The sequence below is a fragment of the Catharus ustulatus genome, chromosome 1 (assembly GCF_009819885.2).
Source record: "Catharus ustulatus isolate bCatUst1 chromosome 1, bCatUst1.pri.v2, whole genome shotgun sequence".
Classification (NCBI taxonomy): domain Eukaryota; kingdom Metazoa; phylum Chordata; class Aves; order Passeriformes; family Turdidae; genus Catharus; species Catharus ustulatus.
Window position 1 is genome coordinate 96,616,462 of NC_046221.1, and position 22,503 is coordinate 96,638,964.

The window sequence follows — 22,503 nt, forward strand, 5'->3', positions numbered from 1 at the left end:
CTTGCGTTTTAGCTGTGGCTTGGTGGTTGCCTAGGTTACCCAGGTGTTGATTCACACAGAGGCCACAAAATGGTGAGAAACACAACAGTTAACAGTTAGTGTGTGATAGAGGTAAAGAATGAGATCATGAATATCCACTACATTATCAGCAGGTAAAGGAACAAAGGCCCATATTGTGCACAAATTAAAAGAAATACATCACAAAATAAAAAGTCAACTAGTTAATGACAAAAGTGATCAAAGAGGTGAGAGTGAAAAGCATTTATTTTCTTTAAACTTCAAAAGTAGCCTACCTGTAATCAGGTATTTCAGTATGAATACCATTACCAGAAGAAAGGCAGGAATATATGTGTGTTTGCTTAACAGAGTAAGAGTATTCAAATGAGCTTATACAAATTAAAACTAGATAATATTGATTAAAATTACCCCAGATTAATTATTGGCAACATGACCTCTGAACAAATATTTTATTCTTCAGTAAAAGAGTATTGAAGAAGTTATAGAAATCAGGAAAAAAGGCAAATCTACAATCATTGAAAAAGGAAAATCTGAAAATTAATTTATCACAATGCTTAACATGAAAAGGCATAATGAAAAAACTTCATATGTCATCACAGCTCATAAGACACAACCAGCATAGGTTTGTTGAGAAAAAATTCTACTAAATGAATCTCTTTTTCACAGAGCAACCAGTCAAGTGAGCAGAAGGGAGGAAAAGCTGGAAGGCAGCTTGACTTTAATGAAGTTTTTATTGCTATTTCATGTACCATTCATTAAACAATTGAGAAAATATGGTTAAAATAAAATAAAGGGAGAAGACAACAGCCAAAAAAAATGAGACAAATTGCTAATTATTTGATCACAAATTGGGAGAACATATTTTGTGCAGTAGGTTTGGGAAAGTTCACTAACAACTGCAACCATGAAACATAACATTTTTCTGCAGTCTGTGGAAGACTTCCATCTAGACAGTTTTCTAAGCAGCTTTAACATTCTAAATTTAAACATTGCCAAATCAACATTATTCAGTAGAGGTCAAGCTGGCATGCAAGAAGAAATCAAGTGTACTAATATAGAAAAGGAAGTAAGTAACAAAGGAGGTGTACTAAAGAAAAAAAACAGTCACAACATAGCAGAACCTAAGTACAGATGCACAGTGTTACTGCTGCTGCTGCAAAAAAAAGTGAATTTCACTGATAAGAGGAAACACATCTGTTATGTAGTTTCAATATGTACAAACTAGAAATAGTGAAAAGTTTAGGAAACAAAACCTACAAACAAGGAAATTTGCATTAATCAAGTTTGTTTAGACTAGGGAAAAAAAGACTAGATGCAATAGTTCTGTAAGTATTTATACTGTTCTTATAAAAATGAAGGTGTGAGATGTTACATAGTGATTCATGTCATTATGAAAATACACCATGGGATCAATATAAACAAGAATACCAAATCCAGAGTAAAGCATGGACATGAGACACAGGAAAATCTAATGATTTCATTATATTTGTTTAAATCACTTTGTTGTAAATTGTTGATTTTTTTGTTTTTATGTATATTTATTATTTTATCACTATAATCATGAATTGTATCCACTTGTTTGGACACGAGCAGGCTCACCACTAGGAGTGTAACCTGAGAACACGTTCGAGCCTTGTCCAGACCTGGTAGGGGCTCGTAGCCATTGCCACAAGAGTCTTAGCCATCATGTTCGGCTTGCTCGGACTTGTACCCCAGCACGGTGGGCATGTCACAGCCCACCAAGAGACTGCCTATAAAACAGGCAAGGACCAGGGGTAGAACAGACGTGTTGCTGGAGCACAGCTGACACGTCCCCAGAGCTGCTTGCTTGTTCCTTATCAACGAATTAATAAACTGCCTAATTGATTGACCTAGCCAATTGTGGTGAGTAATTTATAACAAAGGTGACCACTGAACAAGAATCAATCAATTTAATGGGCAACTAAAGAGATATAGGTTAAATCAGGGTGAAGAAAATTCTAACCTCAAAAAGCATCAAGCAGTGAAATTGGGTGCTGGCGGAAAGACCATGGGATCAGGGGATCCTCTTCACCACAGTGAACGGAGAACTGAACATCTGTCAAAGATGCTTTTGGCAAGTTTATTCTGTCTCCTGATGTAAAGGCAAGTGAGCCTCAAGAATTCCTTCTCACTTTTACATTTCCATGATCCCACAGACCCCACATTCAGTCATTTGCGCTGATCTAGACAGAAAAATGCTGTCCTGGTCGGGTTGCCATATGTATCTTTTGTTTGCAGTTCCACCTCACCACAGAGCAGGTGTCTGCTTGGAAATACTGCTGCTACAAATCCTAGAAGAGGTCCCTCACTACAGCCCTCTCTTCACATGCTGGCCCAAAGAGACATAACTGTTTTGACATTGCTCTCCAGCCAGAAAATCTGAAAAATATTATTTTTACCCTTTTTGAGTATTTATAAGAAGAGTAAGATCTGTAAGATACTCATGGTCATACAGACTGTTTAGTAAAGCATTAAGAAATCATGGAAGAACGGATTATATAGGTTTCTAGGTTATATTTTTATAGAACTACACAGAAAACAATTTCTGCTAAAAAAATGCTCGATTATGACTAGTAAGTACTGTAATACTCTGTAGTTTTAAAACCAAATTCTTAAAATATTCCAGAATATTAAATTTGTGTTAGTATTTGTGTGTATATCCTTATCACTGACAAATCTTTTGTTTTCACCTCACAATCTTTTATGATCCTAATTCAAGGCTTTGTGTCATAACACTGCAAGGGTTGCAATTCAATCCATTGTTGATCTGTATTCCATAAAGCCAAAAGCTAACAATTTCCCATCTGAGTAAAACAGGTCCATCCAAATTGATAATGAAGTTGTATCTTATTCAATAATAATATAATCATATGAAAAACAACCACATGTTCCTTCATAGTTAAAACTGCAAAACAGATTTGAGCTGAGACAGAACTTTAAATGGTCTTTAACATTCATACCAAAAATAGCCTGGAAATTAACATGACTTTTTTCAAAATCCTGATAATACTTACACTTAAAGGACGACATCATAGACTCCAGGAAATGCTGAGGTACACCATAATTAAAGATAATTCACCTAAACAAACCAATGCCTGGAAATAGGCAACACCAATGGCAACAACAACAAAATTAACTCTTTTTCCTTCTCTTTTGCAAACAGTCAGTGAAAGCTGCAGTATCTTTGTTGTGTTGGCATACACTTACTCTAACTCCATGTTGCTTCCTACTGGACCACCATCAGTTTTGAGTTAAGGATACAGCATGCCAGAAGACATGCCAGCATGAAGTGCATACTACTCTACAACTCTTCGTATTAAAATCTCTGCTATGGTCTTTTTAATTTTCAATGTCAATAACCTGTTATCATTTATGGCTATGAAGGAGTTATCCTCTGTCCAGATTTAAAAAGCAAGATCACAATGGAAATTGAGTTACAAACTTATGAACATGGTACCTTCCACTTCTCATGAGATCTATTTCTAAGCACTGAAATGCCTCAATGTAAACTCCACTGCCTTGCCACCTAAAGAATATGTGCTATGTGAAGGAATACGTGAAAGGAAGCTGAATATGAGCTACATTCCACAAAACCAGGACACACTGTCCACAAGGAATTCAGAAACACACTACCCAACAGCTCCTCAACAAATCCAGTTACATATTAGATCCAAAACACTTCTTAGTAATTGCCTTCTCTGCTTATACATTACAGGAATTAATGAGTTTCTATCACGAATTAATATATTTACCTTTAGGCCTCCTTTTTCATCTGGCAACATTGGGACATTTAAGGATTGTCTACTTCTGGAACAAGGCAGAGACGATCTATTGTTCAGTTTATTCTTGTCTTTATCTACTTGCATGCAAGCTGATGCCAGTAACCTTACAAGCTCCGTGTCTAAAAGGAAGCAAATTAAGATAATGTTTGGCCTGTTTTGCTTTCCCAAATTACAGCCAATGCACTGACACTTTCCCTGTAAATCCCATATAAGTAGCAATTGATATATTGCTCAAACACAAAGCAGATGAACCCCCAAACCTTCTTTCTTTCTTGACCTATTTTCCCATGCCTTCTCCCCACAATGTGGGCTGCAGTCTTATAATCTTTCTAAATGTATTTATCAATATAAATAAGCATGCTGCTCAACTGGAATCAGTCATGTGTGACCAAGTGAACTGCCTCCTCTGGCACTTTGCACAAGTTAAGAACAATATTGAGATGCTCCCTTTTCTCACCTGACACAGAAGAGAGTAGAGAAAAATGAATATTCTTTCTTCAAGCGTAGGTTGCAGAAAAGAAGTTCAAAAGTAAATCCCAAAGAGAAAGAAGACGTTCAGCCTGGACAATGAAGGGACTGAAAAGAAATGGTAAGAAAAAGGATGGACAAAAAAGAAGTAAGAAAAAAAAATAAGAGGGAGAAGAAAGAACAAGTAGGACAGGAGACAGGAAAAAAAAATTCTACAAATCTGCATTTTGTACAGGAGTCAGGATTTTCAGAAAGGCAGAGAGAACTGAATGACAGAGAAAGAAGCAGCAAGACAAATTATTCTGTCACACAAGTTAGTTCTAAAAAAATTCTCTGTATTTATTGTCTAAAATGTACTATTAGTATACTACTTTTGACATGGAAAAGAATCTGCTAGTAACCAAGACCACCACAACGTGTACATTCAGTGACTTCATTTGCAGTAATGGGTTTTGGCTTTAGATAAATCAATTCAGGTACCAGGGAAGGTTAACAATAACAAATTATGCATGTAAAACAAATTGCAACAAAAACTAAATGTGCTTCCTTCAAGCCTCCCAAAAGCAAGCTGCCATGTCCTACAGCACTCCCACACAAACAGCCTAAACCCCGATGAGTGATTTATTCTCAGCCATTACAGAACTAGCAGGAGGTTCAGTCAGGAGTTCCCTAGTTCCATTCCTACTGTGCTCCCTTTGTCCTGTCCCTTTCTGCCCTTTGCCAAGGGGCTCCAGCCCATAGCTCTGTGCTAATGACACTACAGAATACCAGTGCCCCCACAATCAAATGCCACTCAGCTGGCCATGGTGACACAAACAGCACAGTTTTCAAGCATCTTCAGAATCAAAGGCAAGAGGAATGCACAAAATCTGTTATCCCATAAACATATACACAAATATAACCAATTAACTCAAATCCCACCACTTTCAGTGTCCTTTCTTGGTCCAGTCCAGCCTGGAGAGGATGCATCCTAGCAATTGCAATGTATTTTCTAGATTGGAAGAAATGTGTATTTTTTTATGTAGTACATTTCTCCAGAGCAATTTGAAATAGCATACCTGGATCATTCAGCAGCATTATCAGGTCAAAAGCTGTGTATCCATTTTTTGCACGAAGGTTAACATCAGCTCCTTGATTTAACAAATACTTTACAACATTTTTGTTTCTTTAAGGGAAGAAAAAAAGGCATCGATTATATTAAAGAACAAATAAATGAAGAAAAAAGCCCCCAATACTCCATTTCAACCTTTTGTAACATTGTTCCTCAATGAGAGATCAGTTTTACACATTCTACAGCTAACTTAGTGTAAAATTTGCTCACAAGCTCTTCAAAAGCTCCCACAAGTCCTTTGTCAGTCACTGTTTACTCACTACGAATTACATTAGTCAACATGCAGAAAGTTAGCCTTAAAAGCCTAATTTGAATAGCCAGTTTCTTGAACTGATCCTTTGGAAGTGACTGCAGTATGTAGCTAAACACCTTTCCAATGAAAGCCATTAATGCCTAGGGCAGAAAAGCAGATGGAAGGACAAAGGACATCTCAGTAGTCATCATATGCCATCACTAATACTTCAGAGTAACCTCATTTTCACAACTTGCACATTAAGAAATTGCATACAGAAAAGCCAAATTGACTGAAGATAACTTATAAACTTCAAACAGTACTTCATCTAATTACAGCTATAAATTAGCTAATTGAGAAGTCACATTATCACTTCCCTGAGGTGTTTAAAATGCAAAAACAATCAGCATTAAATGTCAACCAACACAAACACTTACAACAAAAGCTCCTCAAAGCTAGCTGCATAAAAGACACTCACCATTCTGTTCCAGTTACCCCCCTCCCCTCTGATACACCTGAGTAAATAAACAGGAGTCGCCTTGTGAGTTAAAAACAATACCTCAATTCAGTCTATGAAATAACTGAAGACACAACAAAGCTAAAATATAGGAAAATATAAAGAAAAATATATTTAATACAAAACTCTTGAACAATGAATGACCTTGCATAAAATCAAACTCTGACATGCATCAGCAATACAGAGAAAAAACATTCTCAAGCACCAACATGTAACTGCAAATTTTAATAAAGAAGCCAAAAAGTGGATCTCAGCATCTGCACTTCATAGCATCATTTCTTATACACATGACATTTCCACTCCTGAACCCACTCTACACAAAATCAACCTGAAATGGAGGAGGGTTGTTATTCCTCTCTTGTAACAAAAAATCTGCTTATCCTCACCACAGCTCCTCTGCATATTTCCTATTAGTTTTCTCCTCTTCTTTAAAACTATCATTCCTCCATCCTGCTTTCCAGTCCTGCACCTTGAGAACACAGACAAACACGATGTTTTAGTGCCTCTGAGTCAGAGACACCTTGCTTGCTCCCCACTTCAAGCCCAAGACCCTTCACACTATTGATGATCCTGAGGAAGGCTTAGCTGAGGCTCTGTGGAGGCCAAAGACTTCCAGATGTTAAGAAAATTTGCAACTCTCTCATGCTAACAAAAAGGCTCAGATACAAAGTATAGAATTACAAGGATAAACATTTATTTATGTACATGAGGTATTCCACCCACACTGGGGCACTCCGAATGTGGCCTTACATATAGGGCTCTTGTACACTTCAAGCGTACTAACACCACTCCTACTATGATTGCTCATTGTAGTAAAACTTAGCACAGCAACTGCATTTCTGCATGTTGTATTCTGCTCTTCTATTGATCCAGATGTCCCTGGAGTCAGTCTTGCTGTCATTACTTACCTATGTCACCAGAAAACACTTACAGGGTTTCACAGATGGCTGTGATGCTGGGATTATCTTGAGTGACTAGGGGTATCTTTTGTCCTTCATGGATAGCTCTAAGTTCCCAAGAAGCCACACCCTTACTTCCAGGGCTGGAATGTCTTTCTGGTCATTCCACTGAGTCAGTGTCCTTTAGATAGCTTTACTTAAGCATGAAAAATACCAAAGACTCCTAAAATTCCACTACCTCAAACATTAAGCATACCAACAAAATTAACTAACAAAGTTTCATAGTATGAAGACCGACTGATATATTAGGGAAAGGAATTTTCATAACCCAATCCTCCAGCAAACTGAACAGCCAGTGTCTGAACACATGCAGGACTCAGCTCTGTGTGTGCAAACAAGAGAAGCATCTGAGAAGTACCAACAAGGGGACATGCCAGCAACCCTGCCCACCACTTTGTGCTCACTGCTTCTATTTCAGCTCTGTGCTGGGTGACTGCTGCTAAATGAAAAAGCTGCAAGCACAAAAACTGTTGCACATCTTAGTGTACTTCTGTGGAATGTCTGTCACTACTACCAATAAAAGTCCCACGAATTACTTCAGAAAAGTTTCACAGAGCAATGACAACTTGATCTCCCATTTTTCCTCTTTGTTGCACATGCATAGTCCAATGAGACCTGCTGACTAAAAACAAAATCTGGTGCAGAATACCTGCATTTATACAATTACTGTTCTACCACAGAAGACAACTTTCACTTTGCTGAGGGCTTCATCTACAACAATGAAGACAAGTTCACCTTCCTAAACTGAATATCCTGTATTCTGACAGTGTTAAGTATATGACAGATATCACACGTGAAGTACCAGCCAGGGCAATTTCTGAGGTTTGACTACTAAGCATCTACTTAGATTTTCGAAGGAGCTTCACTGAAAATGACAATTATTTCAGCTGCATTTCCAAAAACTCAATGAACACTAAAGGTTGAATAGGAGACAACAGGAATGGTCTTAAGACTGGAAAAAGTGGTACATGGAAGGCTGATTGCCTTGAAATTTCACAACTTTACAATTTTCACAACTTTCACAATTTTACAACCCTGGCAGGAGGGATCACAGCATCATTCACAATACTGAAAAACATCAAAGGATGGAAGTTGAAATCTGCACTAAGGCTCCTGGGGACTGCCGGGAGCACCATGTTCCCAGTACTTACTGAGCTTGCTTCAGGTTCCCAAATGCTCCACTCATTCTAAAGTCCAAAATTCACAGAATAACCTGAGTTAGAAGGGACCCACAAGGATCATTGAATCCAGCTTGTGGCCCTGCACAGCACTATCCCCAAGAGTCACACCATGTCTCCGAGTGCTTTGTTCCAACACTCCTTGAACTCTGCCAGGTTTGGTCGTGTGACCACTTCTCTGGGGAGCTCATTCCAGCATCCAACCACTCACTAAGTGAAGAACCTTTTTCTAATACCCAACCTAAACCTCACCTTGACACTTCCGGCCATTCCCTCAGGTCCTGTCACTGATGACCACAGAGAAGAGATCAATGCCAGCCCCTCCTCTTCCTCTCACAAGGAAGTTACAGACTGCAATGAGGTCTCCCTTCAGTCTCCTCCAGGCTGAACAGGCCAAGTGATCTCGGCCACTTCTCACACAGCTTCCCCTCAAGGCCCTGCACCATCTGTGCTGCCCCTCCTTTGGACATTCACTAATAGTTTAATGTCTTTTTTATACTGTGGTGATCAAAATGTGATTCAGATCTGCTCCAAAAAGCTGACGGCAGTGCAAGAGCCATGAAAAACTGTGGTCATGAGTCTCTTAATTTCTTGTAAGACCTCTCTGCTTCTAGAGTCAGTATCAAAAAGGATTTTTTCTATTCGGATGTAAGAAATATTAAACTTCTTTACTGCTAGACACAAAGAAAGCACATATCTTACCCATGATACGTGGCCTGCATTAGCGCTGTCCAGCCATGAACATTATCCTGTTTATCAATATCAGCCTTTCTCTCAACAAGCAGCTGAACAAGGGGCAGCTGTCCAGTTACAGCCGCAATCATTAAAGGAGATGCACCGTCAACATTGGTAATATTAACTTGACTCAGATCTTCATCAATGATCTCTTTAACCAGCTGAAAGTTTCCTGTAAAATATTGATAAAATATAACCTAAATGTTAGTTAAGTAGTACATCTTTCCAGCCTACATAAAATTGCATGAGGCACTGTATTTTCCTCATTTTCTCTACCTGTACAATTAAGGTACAATCCCATTACAATAACTATTTTCTGAAATGAACAAGTAAGGAAGGCAGTGCATCCTGCATGTGAAGACACAAATAAGGAATATTTCTATTAAATTGCCATAAGATGATGTCATGCAAGGAAAATTGATGATGCTGAGGCACCATGATTTTTCCTTCAAAGATTCCTGTTCCAACTCTACAGGCTGCAATCACAGAATCAATGATTTCAGAATCAAAGTGGGTAAGTAAGAAGGCACTCTAAAAGGTGGTGAAGGCCATCCCTTGCCTTAAACAGGTAGAATAATGCGCTGTCTCACATTGACCCATAAATTCCTCTTACAAAGATAGCTCACTGATTCTAAAAACCTTTATTGACAGAATTCCACAACCTCCCAAGGAGTTTATTTCAGCGCTCAACCTTCTTATATTCCAAATGAATTTTTTTTTCTGCCTCCAGTATTTGAATTAAAGTAATTTCATGACCATAAGGCGCACCAGACTATAAGGCACACCCCCGTGAGTCAGCAAATTTTGCAACTTTGTAGATCATATAAGGCGCACCCAGACTATAAGGTGCATTTTTTTTTTTGCCGCGAAGAGCTGCGCTGTGTGCCACAAAGTAACTAATTAGTAACGGAATCCCACAACAGTGGAGTTTATTGGCATGTGCTCAAATTGGAAACATTTTAACAGATTGGTGTGGCCTTTAAACACAGCTCCAAGCGCCCTCCCCATGTGCGGGGCCTAACACTCCCGCCCGCCCCCGGCTGGCAAGGCAGGGCTCATGGTTGCCGCAGTTCAGGGTGGCCATGGCTCACACCTCAGGGTTGCTGCGGTTCAGGGTGGCTCGGGACCGTCCGCGGCTCGGGGTGGCGCAGCGCTGCCTGCTCCCTCTCTCCCTGTGTGGTTCCTGCTGGCTGGGGGCTGCCCACCCCCTCTCTCCCTGTGCGGCTGCCGCTGGTCAGGGGCTGGGCAGTCCCTCTCAGCCCGCGCGGACGTCGCTGGCCAGGGGCTGCCCGCTCCTGCCCTCCCTCGGGCTGGGCTCACAGCTCGCACTTTTTTTTGCAGCGAGGAGCTGAGCCGTGTGCAACAAAGCAACGCATTACTGGCAGTTCACAAACATTTTTCACAGACTGGCGTAGCCTTTAAATGCAGCCCCAGGTGCCCTCCCCGTGCCGGAGCCAGGGCCGGGGCAGCTCCCTCCCTCCCTGCGCAGCTCCTGCTGGCCGTGGCCGCCCACTCCCGCCCCCCCTCACGACTCGGTGCTCCCGCGGCACCTCCCCCCCATTGTGGCTCACGCTTCCAGGTTTGCGAATTTCGCAACTTTGTCCACTATATAAGGCGCACCGGACTATAAGGCACACTTCCGGGTTTGGGGGAAAATTTTAGTCAAAAGGGTGCACCTTATAGTTGTGAAATTACTGTACGCCTCCAATACAAAACTTCCCTACTCATTCCTCAAGAGTAAAGTTGTTGTCATTAGCCTCTTTACAATGTTGTCATTAGTTCTTTAAAATTTTCAGGTTTCACATACAGGTGCTGGTAGTCACTTGAGTTCTTGTCTAGATTAGGAAAAGCAGCATGAAATATGTTACCGAACATATTTGAACAAGGTTGTAGGGTTTTTTTATAAATCTTGAAGCAGGACCACTTTTAAAAAGCATATAAGGTAGTCAAGATTACCTTAAAGAGAGAGTTTAAGCTCACCTACATCCAGTATTTTTTTGATGTCCTATGGTAGGCAAAAGCAGGGCAGAAGATAAAGGAAAAACAAATCTCTGTGACTGTGTGTACCACCACAGGAACAGGGTAAGAACAATCAAACTGTCAACTGCCATGTAAATGGAAAAATGTTCACCTTTAAAAAAACTCTTCAGATGGTAAACTTCTTCATGGCATAGGCTGCTTTCAACAGGCATGAACATTTTCCTTAGAAGTCAGTCAGAATCCCAGACAAACTTTGCAGCCACTTGAATGCACTCACTGAAACTCACACTAACAATGCCACTCACCTAATTTCTTGGAACAGGAATGATAGAAAAGCACAGAACTACTTTTTTTATGTTCCAGTTTGGTAAAAGACAGCTGGTGGTTTTTTTACACAGACCCAGAGCATAGACTTTGTTAAACAGAAACCCTGGAACCTACGGAGACACCAGAATTTACTTTGAACCCTGGACACTCCTTAACTTAATGAGCTGCTTTTTTACCAGCGCTGTCATCCATAGCCAAGTAAAAAAGCCAAAACCCAGTGTGCTGACCAGTATTCATTTGGCCCCTCCTATGATACCTCTTCTGACCAAGCACTAACATCTGTAAACCTCAAAAATCACAGGAGTACAAAAAGGGCACATGATCACTCTAAAAATCTAACAGACTTTAAGCTTTCCCAGGAAGATGTTTTGGTAGTTCGCATGTGAAGAATGGGAACAGAAAAATCATGTTTCCCATGCTAGCCAACAGACATGCTCTGAAGTTAGCAAAACTAGACAGGGTGGGAGAATAATGGCAGTATTTACCCAGTTTCAAAGCATGAAAGATATCAGGTTGCCTCTTTTCTGCATCTGAAAGAAATATAAACATTTCTATTAACAATCAAAAAAAAAAAGTATTTCTAAAAGCAATCAAAAAAATAAAAGAAATCTATTAGATTTTTTTATGGGAAAAAACTATTCAAAAATTAAAAAGTACTATAAAACATATGTTTAGGCATACATTTAATAAGAACAAAGAAAGTATTGGCAACTTCTTTATTACCTTTAGGAAGAATGACTCACCTGGATGGTTCTCTGTGCAGAGCTAAAGCTAGAAACTATAATAAGGCACCAGCACAGGCTTTTAAATTTCCATTCTCCATCAGGAAATTGTATTTGGAAACTCTTTTGTTCCCTGCCTGGAAATCTAAAATACCCACTAAAGAACTATGGTGTGATTTTGTGATCTGGTAGAATTCACAACATACTCATACTCAAATAGTATGGGATTATTTTAAAAGATGACTCAAAAAGAGTTTTACAAGCTGTTCCAATTTTATTTCCTCTTGAGTATTTCCAGGTTAATTTGTAAAGGTCACAAAAATAATAGTGTCAATTTAACTACACAGTTTGCTATTTGTGAATTAATATTCTTCATCTCCCCAATAACCATCCCCATAATAAGAACTGTAATTATTACAAATTGTAATATTTTGAGTGGAGAATCATTCTTTTTACATGGCTTAACAGTGCTTTGAATCTTCTGACATTATATAAGATGAGGGAAAAATAGTGAGGTATTTTTCACCTTCCACTCATGCCAGAAAATACTTTCCTCTATCTTCCAAATTATTATAAATTATTACTACAGAATCAATGGGGCAACAAAATTTTATGGAAAACAAGGAGATACTGATTTTGTGAGCCCAATTCTGGCATTTTTATGAAATACAGAAAAGGTTTATGTTCACAGATTGACTCCAAAGGAAGTGAAATTAATATGCTGAACAAAAGCAATCACTGAAAAGCCCAAAATACTCCAAGAAACTCTTATTTTAAGACCAGAAAAGAGAGTGATGGGCCCTGCATTTTCTCCTGACTCAGAAACTGCTCTTATAGAAGAAACTGTGTGTATGTGCTCACCACTGTAAAACAGATTTCAAAAGACTAGTTTAGGAAAGGACCAGGCATGTGAAAACCCTGGAAGAGAGGCAGCTTCAGGGAGCAAGAGACATGAGAAGATGCCAGAAGGAAGACTGCCATCTGGGTAAGCCTAAGTAAGGACAGGGACAGAAGGCAGATAACACTCAAGCCACCCCAGGTAGTTCTGAATTTGCTACTGAGAACAGTTGTGGGAAGAGAGCAGTTTTCTCCTAGGAGGTAATTTGCCCAATCTATGGCAATGGATCAGAAGAAAAGTTCTTTTTTTCCTGTCTTCCATACTACAGAAATGATCTTTCTCCTTCACAGAATATTCAGGATTCCAGCACTAGGAGGAGACTGAAGCATGGTCAAAAACCAATGCAGAAATTTGTGTGGAAGACTAATGTTTTTACTCCCCTCTCTGCCCAAATGAGTTACTACCCTCCTGCTCATGGAAATTCTCCCTCAGCACATGTTACAAACATTAATCTGCTTTAAAGCAAGTCCAGTCTCTTCACTTAACAGAGTCCTTCAATACTTTAAGTCATACGACCACAAAAGATTTTCAACATCCATGAGGCCACCTCTGCCTGCACATCTGTACATACAAACATATGGACACCAGGGAATCCCATGGATCTCCAGTTTTGCGTACTGTAGCCAACTGATGTCTTCCTCAAGAGACTGGTCAGGAACAAACATCTAGAATGAATCAGTTCTGCATGGCAGCATGGCTGTATGAAAGCTCTAAAGTTCCAACTTAACCTATAAGACAATATCTGAGTTAACACCTTCTCTACAGCAGAAACACATGTATGATTTTTGTTCTTATTTCTTCAAGTACAAGGGAAGTTTGACCTGCAGGAATGACACCAAATGTAGACAACAGTTTAGGACATGTCCATATGGCAGTGGGAAATGGTCTTTCTAGAGCTAGCCACATCCTTATGTTTTATAGCAAGCAGTCTGAAGCTGGAAAATCCACTCTTCCAAACCCTCTTGTTAAGAGTTCCCAGTGCTGGTTTGCATAAATACCTTGGAAAGTGTCCCCAAAACAGCCACATGCAGATAGGAATCTTATCCTGCTAACACAGAAAAAATCTGCTGAAGTTGGGCACTCATACCTTGGCTGAAGTAGGTGTGCCTACTCCAACATTTTCAAAATCCAGCAGCAAATTACAAAGAACATCATGCCCATACAAAATATGCTCCTCAATTTCTAAATACACAATCTGACTGCAAGAAAGTAAAACAAAAAAATAACATTCCATACCTGCCTGAGGCCTGATCGTTGTAAGAGACTCCAAATAGTCCTTCATGTCTTTGTGTTTGAAGCCAACAGAGATTTCAAAAGGTGTTTTATGTAGTACATTCAAGTGATCAGGATTGGCACCTTTCTCCATGAGCTGCTGTGCCAAGCTCACCTTTCCACTAACAGCTGCCAGCATTAAAGGACTCCAGCCCATTGTCTTTAGAGTGTAGTTACAATCAGCTCCCCAGTCTAGCAACAGATGCACCACTGCCTCATGTCCATGCTGAGCAGCTGCCATCAGTGGAGTGATATCAGGGAGGTCATCTCTGCTGCTGTTAAGTACATTTGTGCTAAAATGGTCGTAATTATCCACAAAAGCTCCAGATTCCAACAACAATTTCACCATGCTGACGTGACCACCTCTGGAGGCCATTGTGAGGACACTGGCTCCTAACTTGTTCTGTGCATTGAGATCAGCGCCATTCTCCAGCAAGATGTGGGCCACACTTAGATGTCCAAACCTTGGGAGAAAGAGATACAGAGCAGAATTAACATTTTGGATTGCAAAAACCAACATGCCCTGAACCTAGAAACCTTTGTTACCAAATTTGCTTATTGACTAATATACACACTGTGAGAGATCACAGACACATCTCTCAATGTGACAATGGGCACCTTGCTGGAGGATAGCAATCATCAGCTGAGGACTGTAAACTAAACCATTCCACATGTACCCAGTAATCATGCCCATAAAGCAGGCACCTATTGAAGAGGATGGTCTGCTCAAAGCAGCAAAGTGTCAGCTTCATTTTCTGCTGCAGGGCACCAGCTCATAAGTTCCATGAATCAGACTGTCACTTTCATCCTCTTATTTCCACAGTTTATTTCCTCTTATTTCACATTAACAGATCAAAGCCAGTTTGTTCCCAGGGATCTTTATTAAGTACCCTCATTGCTATTGAACAATTAGAGTAAAACCAGCAGAGAGTCAGTGCTAAGGAAAAAAAGACCATTTTTTCAACTGGAGAGTCTTTTACACGTGCATTATCCCTTGTTTTCCAGTTGTGAATCATCAACGAACTCCCACAATTGAAGAAGTGAATACAGGCGTGCCCATGAAGCTCAGGGAAGAACACAGTGAGTGGTCATCACTGTTGTAAAGTTAGCTGAACTTCCCTCAATACCAAGGGGACCAGAGGTGATTTTTAGAGAAATGGCTTACCAGCAGAGTGGGACAGCTGGCCACGTGAATGGCTTTCCCTAAAACAATCAATGCAAAGTACAGTAATTTCACGAATACAAGCCGCACTGAGTATAAGCCGCATCTCTGGGTGTTGGCAAATATTTCGGTTTTTGTCCATAAATAAGCCGCACCTGAGCATAAGCCGCTCTGTCGTTTGCAGCGAGGACCCGCGTGCAACAAAGTTGCCAAATAGTAACAGAACGGTGGCATGGCGGGGGTTTACTGGCTCAGCTAAGGCTGTGCAGGTTCGGCTCATTCGGGGCTGCTGATGGGGCCAGGTGGCCCAGCTCGGTGGGGCCGCTCGGGGCCGGCCGCCGCTGCCACTGTGCTCGCTCGCCCCGGCCCGGCGCTGCCCCGCCGTGGCAGGCGGGGACAGAGCACCCCCGCTCCCGCGGCGGGCAGGCACGGAGCACCCCCTGCTCCTGCTGCGGCGGCGGAGGGCGGGGGCGGAGCCTGCCTGCTCCTGCCGCGGTAGGCGGGGGCAGGAGCCCCCTGCTTACCCCACGGGCCGCGGGGATGGCAGCACGGAGCCCCCGCCTCCTCCCCGAGCCGTGGGGATGTCAGCACAGAGCCCCCTGCCTCTCCCCCGCCTGAAGGAGGGAGCTCTCCTGCCTCCCTCCCCGCCCCGCGCTGCCGGTGCTGAGCTAGCCCCACCCACCGCGCAGCACAGTAACCAATTTGTAACAATCGCGAAATCCTGTTTTTTACTGGCAGGTGCTCGGCTTGGCACCCTGGCTGGCACTTCTGGGGTTGTAAATGTCAGAAAATTATTCACATATTAGCCGCTCCTGAGTATAAGCCGCATTTCCAGTGTGGGAGCAAAATTTTAGTCAAAATGGTGCGGCTTGTATTCGTGAAATTACTGTAATCTGCTCCTCAGTTAGACAGACCAGCATGGGAGAAGCATCTACATAGTTCAGCCCAACACTAAGCACCAAAACTGAGCAACCACAAAATCAATTTTAAGAAAGTAAGGTGCTTGAGCTGGCTTACAGTCATATATTCCTTCCTGATAACTGGGGATACCCAGTGCATAAGTTGACACAAGCAGGCAGCCAGAACAACCCCAAACTCACTCAGATAGAATGTAAAGAGTGAGTTTGTTACCTTGTGAACCTGGGGATCCCCAAAGCAATACACAGTCAGGGGTACACTTGCACACAGTTAAATTTATGCATACATGCTACCTCCTGTCCAATCGCAATAGAGCTAATCACAGAAAATTAAACAGCTACATAAGTCTGAAGCCTACCTTTATACAAACACTGTGTTTCCTTTCTGGTTATCCATTAAAAAGAAAAGAGAACCACGCTCTTCTATTTTACTCTTTTCAACAATATATACAGTACTTCTCAAATGTCAGCCAGTAATTTCTTGAAATCAGTGAGAGGGTTATAGTCATCCGACTTTATTGTTTTCAAGGAATGAACATATGGTTTTCATTAAGGAGGAAAAAAAATCTAAAACTGTTACTGCAACTTTTTCCCTTTTTTTTAAACCTTCATAAAATAACCAAATTGTTGAACCTTGTCTTCCTTGTTCTTACTGGGAAAGCAGCTGTGTGACTCATTCTTTGGGAACTTTCTATGGCCATTAATTGAAAGGAGAAATGTTGACTTTGAAGCAGATTCTTTTTCCAAGAATCCAAGTATTTTAATGTTATGAATTAAAAAAACAAAACAAAAAAACCAAACAAAACACCACCAGAAAAACAAAAACCATTTCTTCTCTTGATTGTGTTATTATAGGACAGCAATGCCCTCCAAGCCTGCAAAACACGCCTGTGAGCCAAGGTGTGCTTGTAGGAACAAAGAGGAGCACAAACACCAGCACTAGCAACACGGGAACCTCCCACATCCCAGCAGAGGGTTATGCTAAGGACAGCATCACCCATGCAGAAAACAACTGTTTTGTCATTAAAAACCTTCAGCCATGATTTTCCCTGTCCTCCAGCAAGCAAACATGGGGAAGTCAAGTGAAATTAATTGTTTCTGTTCACTTCGGTATGTTTAATGTCAGACATAGCGTACAGCAAGTAAGACATACACATACCAAAAAACCAAAAAAACCCAAAAAACACCCACCAAAAAAACCGCAAAAAACAAAAATATTGAAAATGGCTACGTGCCTCTGTTGTCACAGAGGAGAGCAATGTTTTGTGTTCATGTTATCGCCAGTTTTGCATAGGCTTAACCAAGAAATAGCATGCTTCAAACACTACATTCTTAACGTGAAGAGTTCCTAATGCCCCAGGACAACACTCAGCCAACTCTGCACTGCCCCTGCTCACCCACGCCCAGGGACGGGAACAGGGGAGCACCCCGATCCCCCCGGGACAACTCCGGGCTCCATCGCCGACGACCGAGCGCGGCCTCCAACATGGCGCCCGCCCTCTCTCCCACGCCGACCCGCCCAGCGCCCCCCGGCGCCCTCCCTCGGCTCGGGCACCGCGCTTCGGAGGGCGAGAGATCCGAGCGCCCGCGGCAGCCCGGGGGCGGGGAAGGCAGAGCCTCGGCGGCCCTCCCTCCCTTCCCCGCCCCGGGGCTGCCGCCGACTAGGCCGACGACGAGGCGGGCTGGCGGTCGGAGACCCCCACTCGGCCCTGCGCCCTCCCTCCCTTCTCCCCGTACCGGGCCGCTTGCATGAGGGGGCTCCATCCGTAGTGGTTCCTGCTCTGCACCGAGGCGCCCTTCCGCAGCAGGAACCGCACCAGCTGCTCGTGGCCCCCCGCCGCGGCGAACTGCAGCCCCGTGTTGCCGGCCTCGTCCGTGCAGTCCACGGGCACGCCGGGGGTCGGCGGGGACGGCGCTTCGCCGCGGGGCTCCGCCGCCGTCTCCTCGGGGCCGCACGACGAGGAGGGGGCCGCCGGGTCGGCGGGGCTGCTGCCGCCGCCGGGCAGCCCCAAGAGGCGTCGGGCGGTCTCGCAGTCGCCCTGCTCGCAGGCGCGGAGGAAGAGCAGGACCTGGGGGGGCACCCCGCACTCCCCCATGGGCAGCGCTGCCGGGCCCCGAGCGGCTCGGCCGCCCGCGACCGCCCCCGCCGCCGCCGGGAAGGCAGCGGGGAGGAGGGGACTCGGCCGGCAGGAGGAGGCCGGCCCAGGGCGGCCGCAGTGCCCCGGCCGCTCTCGCACGGCGGGAAGGGGGAGCCGGCTGGGCCGCGCTCCTCGGGGCCGGCGAGGGTTATCCCAGCCTGGGCCGGGGGTCTCGGCGCCTCTCCTGCCACAGCAGTGCCCCCTCACCTCGCCCAGCCAGCGCCCGTGTCCTCTCGGCTCCTGCCCCCTCCGCCAGGGCTCTCTGCCCTCCGGGCTGCAGCCGTTTCGCGCTCCGTTACTGACTGCCGCACAATTAAGTGTCTCCGCATTACGTGTCCTTCTGCCCGGGGTCATGGCAGTAGGCCTTCGCTATGGGCTTATTCCTTCTCACCTGACACAACAATCCCTTTTTCTTGCTTCACGACGCGACTTCCTACAGCCCGGCGCGGTCCCTCTGTCAGCCCCACTCCGTTTACATACTTCACGTACTGGCACCATCCTACTTTGTATCTCCTTTAGCTCCAAAGCGCTCTCTCCCTTCAATGAGATACAAGTTCAGTTTTTTACCCTACAAACACCCATCTCCCATCTCTTGACAGCGCTGATTAGTCCTTCAGTTTAAAATCTTTGTGCATAAACTATGAATTCCTCGTGTGTCTTCTCTTCAGTTTCAGCCCCCCATGAAATCTTGAAATCTTTTTTAGGTTAAACTGGTTTACAGCATCTAAAGCAAAGCGAAAAAGAAAAATCTTTAACTTAGTCACTCAAGGATATCACTTTGTATCCCTCTAAATTCAGATAGGTAAATTTCTATGAAAATCAGTGACTTCAATGGCAGGACAGGGCACTTGTTACAGGTTGGAGGGTTTGGGGATGAGGAGACTAGGAAAACTTAAAAGGAATATAAAAAAATCTACCAAATGCCACTGAAGTGTAGCAATCCCCTGGTTTTAGGCAGTGGCATCCTTATCTTCCATGTCATACAGCTTTTTGGCTTTGACACACTAGCAAATCCAGATTGCCAGACCATCATGGCAAAGGGCCAAACAAGTTACACTTGGAGAAAGTCTACAGCAAACAAGACTCTTGGCTGCAGTTATGGGCACTTTTCCAAAAAAAAAAAAGCATTTTTATCTTTACAGAAATAATAGAAAAATTAAAAATTTCCTGGACAGGGTATGTATTCAGGGATACTTCTTTCATTATAGATAGCATGTGTTAACTCATATAGAGTATTTAAATATGTGTCACCTATATTTATATTAAATAATTTCCTTAAGGATAAGGAAGCTCACAGTAGCCATCATCAGAGTGAAGATGCATGTCTAGGGAGAATTTTGGTCTAGCTAAAACAACCTACAGCCATCCATACATTATAACAGTATGAGGAACTTGCTCCTGTCAATAAAGCAGGATGGTGCAATTCATTCTTTGTAAAATTTCAGAGCCTGGAAGAAGGGAATGGCAGGAGTGATTAATGCAATACATTATTCATGATTGAAGAAAACTGGGTCATACTTACCATATAAAAGTGCATGCTCAGATATAGTCAAATTAGTGACAGGATCACTCCAGTTTATCTTTGAGATAAGCTACTGAACATGTTGATCCTACAAATTTATGTTATGTAGCTGATGATTATGCTATCAATTTCTACTAATGGTTTGAAACTACAGACAAAGATATCATGAATGTAATTAGGAATCTATCAGCAAAAGATGCAACACTTATTTTATGAAGTTTATAAGATATAGGAAATATTTGATGGGGTTCAAAAACTGGGAGAGAAAATTATTTGTCCTGAATTCTGCTGCTGTCATCTGATGGTCATTACCATCTTCAGTTGGCATCCTAGGTATTTATGCTGGTATGATCACTCAGAGATTTCTATCACTGACTGACAGTGGCAAGGAAAAATAATCAAATTTCTTCTGAAATTAATAAACTGCTATAGAATATTCTGCTGGATGATGCAGTACCAAGCTCTTTGGAAAATATGGGGCTTGATTTCTTCACCAACAAAAGGACAACCTAAGCTTTTCAAGCAGTACATTAGGATAAGATAATGGAGAAACCCTAGGTTGGAAGATAAGACAAAATAAAACCAAGATTCTCAAGTGCAGATTGTGTGTGAGTTGTTCAGAAGATCTGACCAAACTGCATCTTTGTCCCGTCAGTGAAAAATGCTCTTGACAAGAAATTAATTCACATCAGTCCTGTGCTAATTTTTATAGGTCAATGTTAGATTGCTCCAAGGTTAAAATAATTTTAAATGACAAAAAAACCCACCCTTAATGAATGAAGAAATTACTTTCAAATAAAGAAGATGATAAAAGTGCAAGGAACAGAACAAGCCCACCAAAAAGTGCAGAACAGATAAGGCAGGAGTACGCATATGAAGTCAACATCTTTGAAACTTTTCTAACATAAGTTTCCACTGCTAATGATCTCAAAAATACCAGTAACACCAGCAAGAAGATATGAGCTTTATTGATGCTATTCATCACATAATGTGAAATAAAAGAGATAAATTACTTGGAGTCATTGCTCTTCAAGACTCAGAACTCATCATTTGCCAAACAAAGCCTAGGAAACCATTACAGTGTGTGTACCTGTGGAACCAGTAAAGTAAGTATAATATGGCAAATGTGCAACGATGTAGAATGACAAATTAGCCAGGTAACATGACAAAAAATTCTGTTGCTCTTATAGTACTAATAGGATGTAATATATTTTGACATACACCATGACACATGAGCAGATCTCTACCTCGTATATAATTCAGGATCACATAATATGGAAAACTGTAAAACTGCCATCATAATCAAAAGCCTCTCAGAAATGTAAAAATGCAAGAAACCAAGCAATCTGTTTCAAAGAAATCCATAGAACCAAAACCAGGTGACTCACTCATAATCTGCATTATCAAAGTCTGAGGATCTCAAATCTCCAAGTATGATAGCAATTTAAGAGGTAAAAGATTTATCTTCTATTGTAAAATCTTACTGATATGAATCACAAGAAAGTCATTCTTCTGAGAAAAAGAAAACTGAAATTTTTAGTATGTCTTTTGCATGAAGACACTTATCTCTGCCTTAATTAAAAGGAAGACACATATATTAGAAATATCACAGGAAAGAAAATGCTTCCCCAATATCACTGAACTTATGTATGTTAACTGTGGTCCTTTCAGGTGTAGCCTCAGAAACAACCTTGAAAAAATTTCTAAAAACTAAATGGTAGTAAGTAGCTACAGTGTAGAGTGACAAAGATTAATTTCACAATGTAATATCTGCTTGACTTCTTGGTTCAGAATTTTAATCATGGTCTTTGCTTTGTCTACTACTACCAACTACTTGGGGCAACCACGGCCACAGCCCGTGGCTGTGCTGCAGTGAAACCCCACAGCATTATTCCTGATGGGCATGTCGCCTGCTCTATCCTGGACCCTGCTGACACTCACAGGCACAGGTCCCTGCCCTAGCCACATGCAAATCTTTTTCTTCAGTGGTCTCTCATTGTGAGGACCTTATCTTTGGTACATAAATGATAACACCCACGTAGGGAGTAGGTGTCAAGGAAGATACCTCTCCTTCACAAACACAAGAACAAGGAGAATCTGTGTCCTTGGCCAGGTATCTGCCTTCTCCTATGCTTTTTAAATGGTAAGATAAATGTCAGACTGCATCTATTACTAAATGCAAAGGTAAAAGGCTCCTGCTACATACCAGACTGATTACAGATCACAGACTGCTAGTGATGGTGATTCATTGCCTTGCAATGATTGTCTTGGAAAAAAACAGTAGGGATTACTTGCTGAGCATCAAACTAGGTTGTCCTAGTCTCCAATAAAGTGCCCAGGCTCATATGAACACAGGATTTCTCAGGTACCACAATCACACCCAAAAACCCAGTACCTTCACCTAAGAGATATTTTGTTAATTTATGGTTCAGCAGCTCCTCATATTGCTTCCCCTCAAGGCCTTTCACCATCCTTTTAGGCCTGCCCTGGGAGATGTCCAACAACTTTATATCTTCCTTCTGTTTTAGCACCCAAAATTACACA

General features: G+C 42.1%; 1 protein-coding gene across 7 annotated transcripts in view; it reads right to left on the bottom strand.

The window, feature by feature from the left end:
• ANKS6 (ankyrin repeat and sterile alpha motif domain containing 6) overlaps positions 1–18,781 on the bottom strand; it is a 42,170-nt gene extending 23,389 nt beyond the window's left edge. For 6 of the 7 annotated variants that reach the window (XR_004418411.2, XR_004418410.2, XM_033064103.2 and 3 more), the window contains exons 1-6: positions 18,037–18,420; positions 14,185–14,684; positions 11,814–11,858; positions 8,989–9,193; positions 5,348–5,454; positions 3,792–3,940 (exon numbers count right to left, since the gene is read on the bottom strand). Coding sequence is in view for 5 of the 7 variants with exons in the window: in XM_033064103.2 (XP_032919994.1) it covers positions 3,792–3,940; positions 5,348–5,454; positions 8,989–9,193; positions 11,814–11,858; positions 14,185–14,684; positions 18,037–18,395 (1,365 nt within the window). In the remaining 2 variants the exon portion in view is untranslated. Of the gene's footprint in view, positions 1–3,791; positions 3,941–5,347; positions 5,455–8,988; positions 9,194–11,813; positions 11,859–14,184; positions 14,685–18,036; positions 18,421–18,644 lie in introns of those variants that run through there. The other variant, XM_033064151.2, reaches the window with a different exon arrangement.
• Between the last annotated feature and the right edge of the window lie 3,722 nt (positions 18,782–22,503).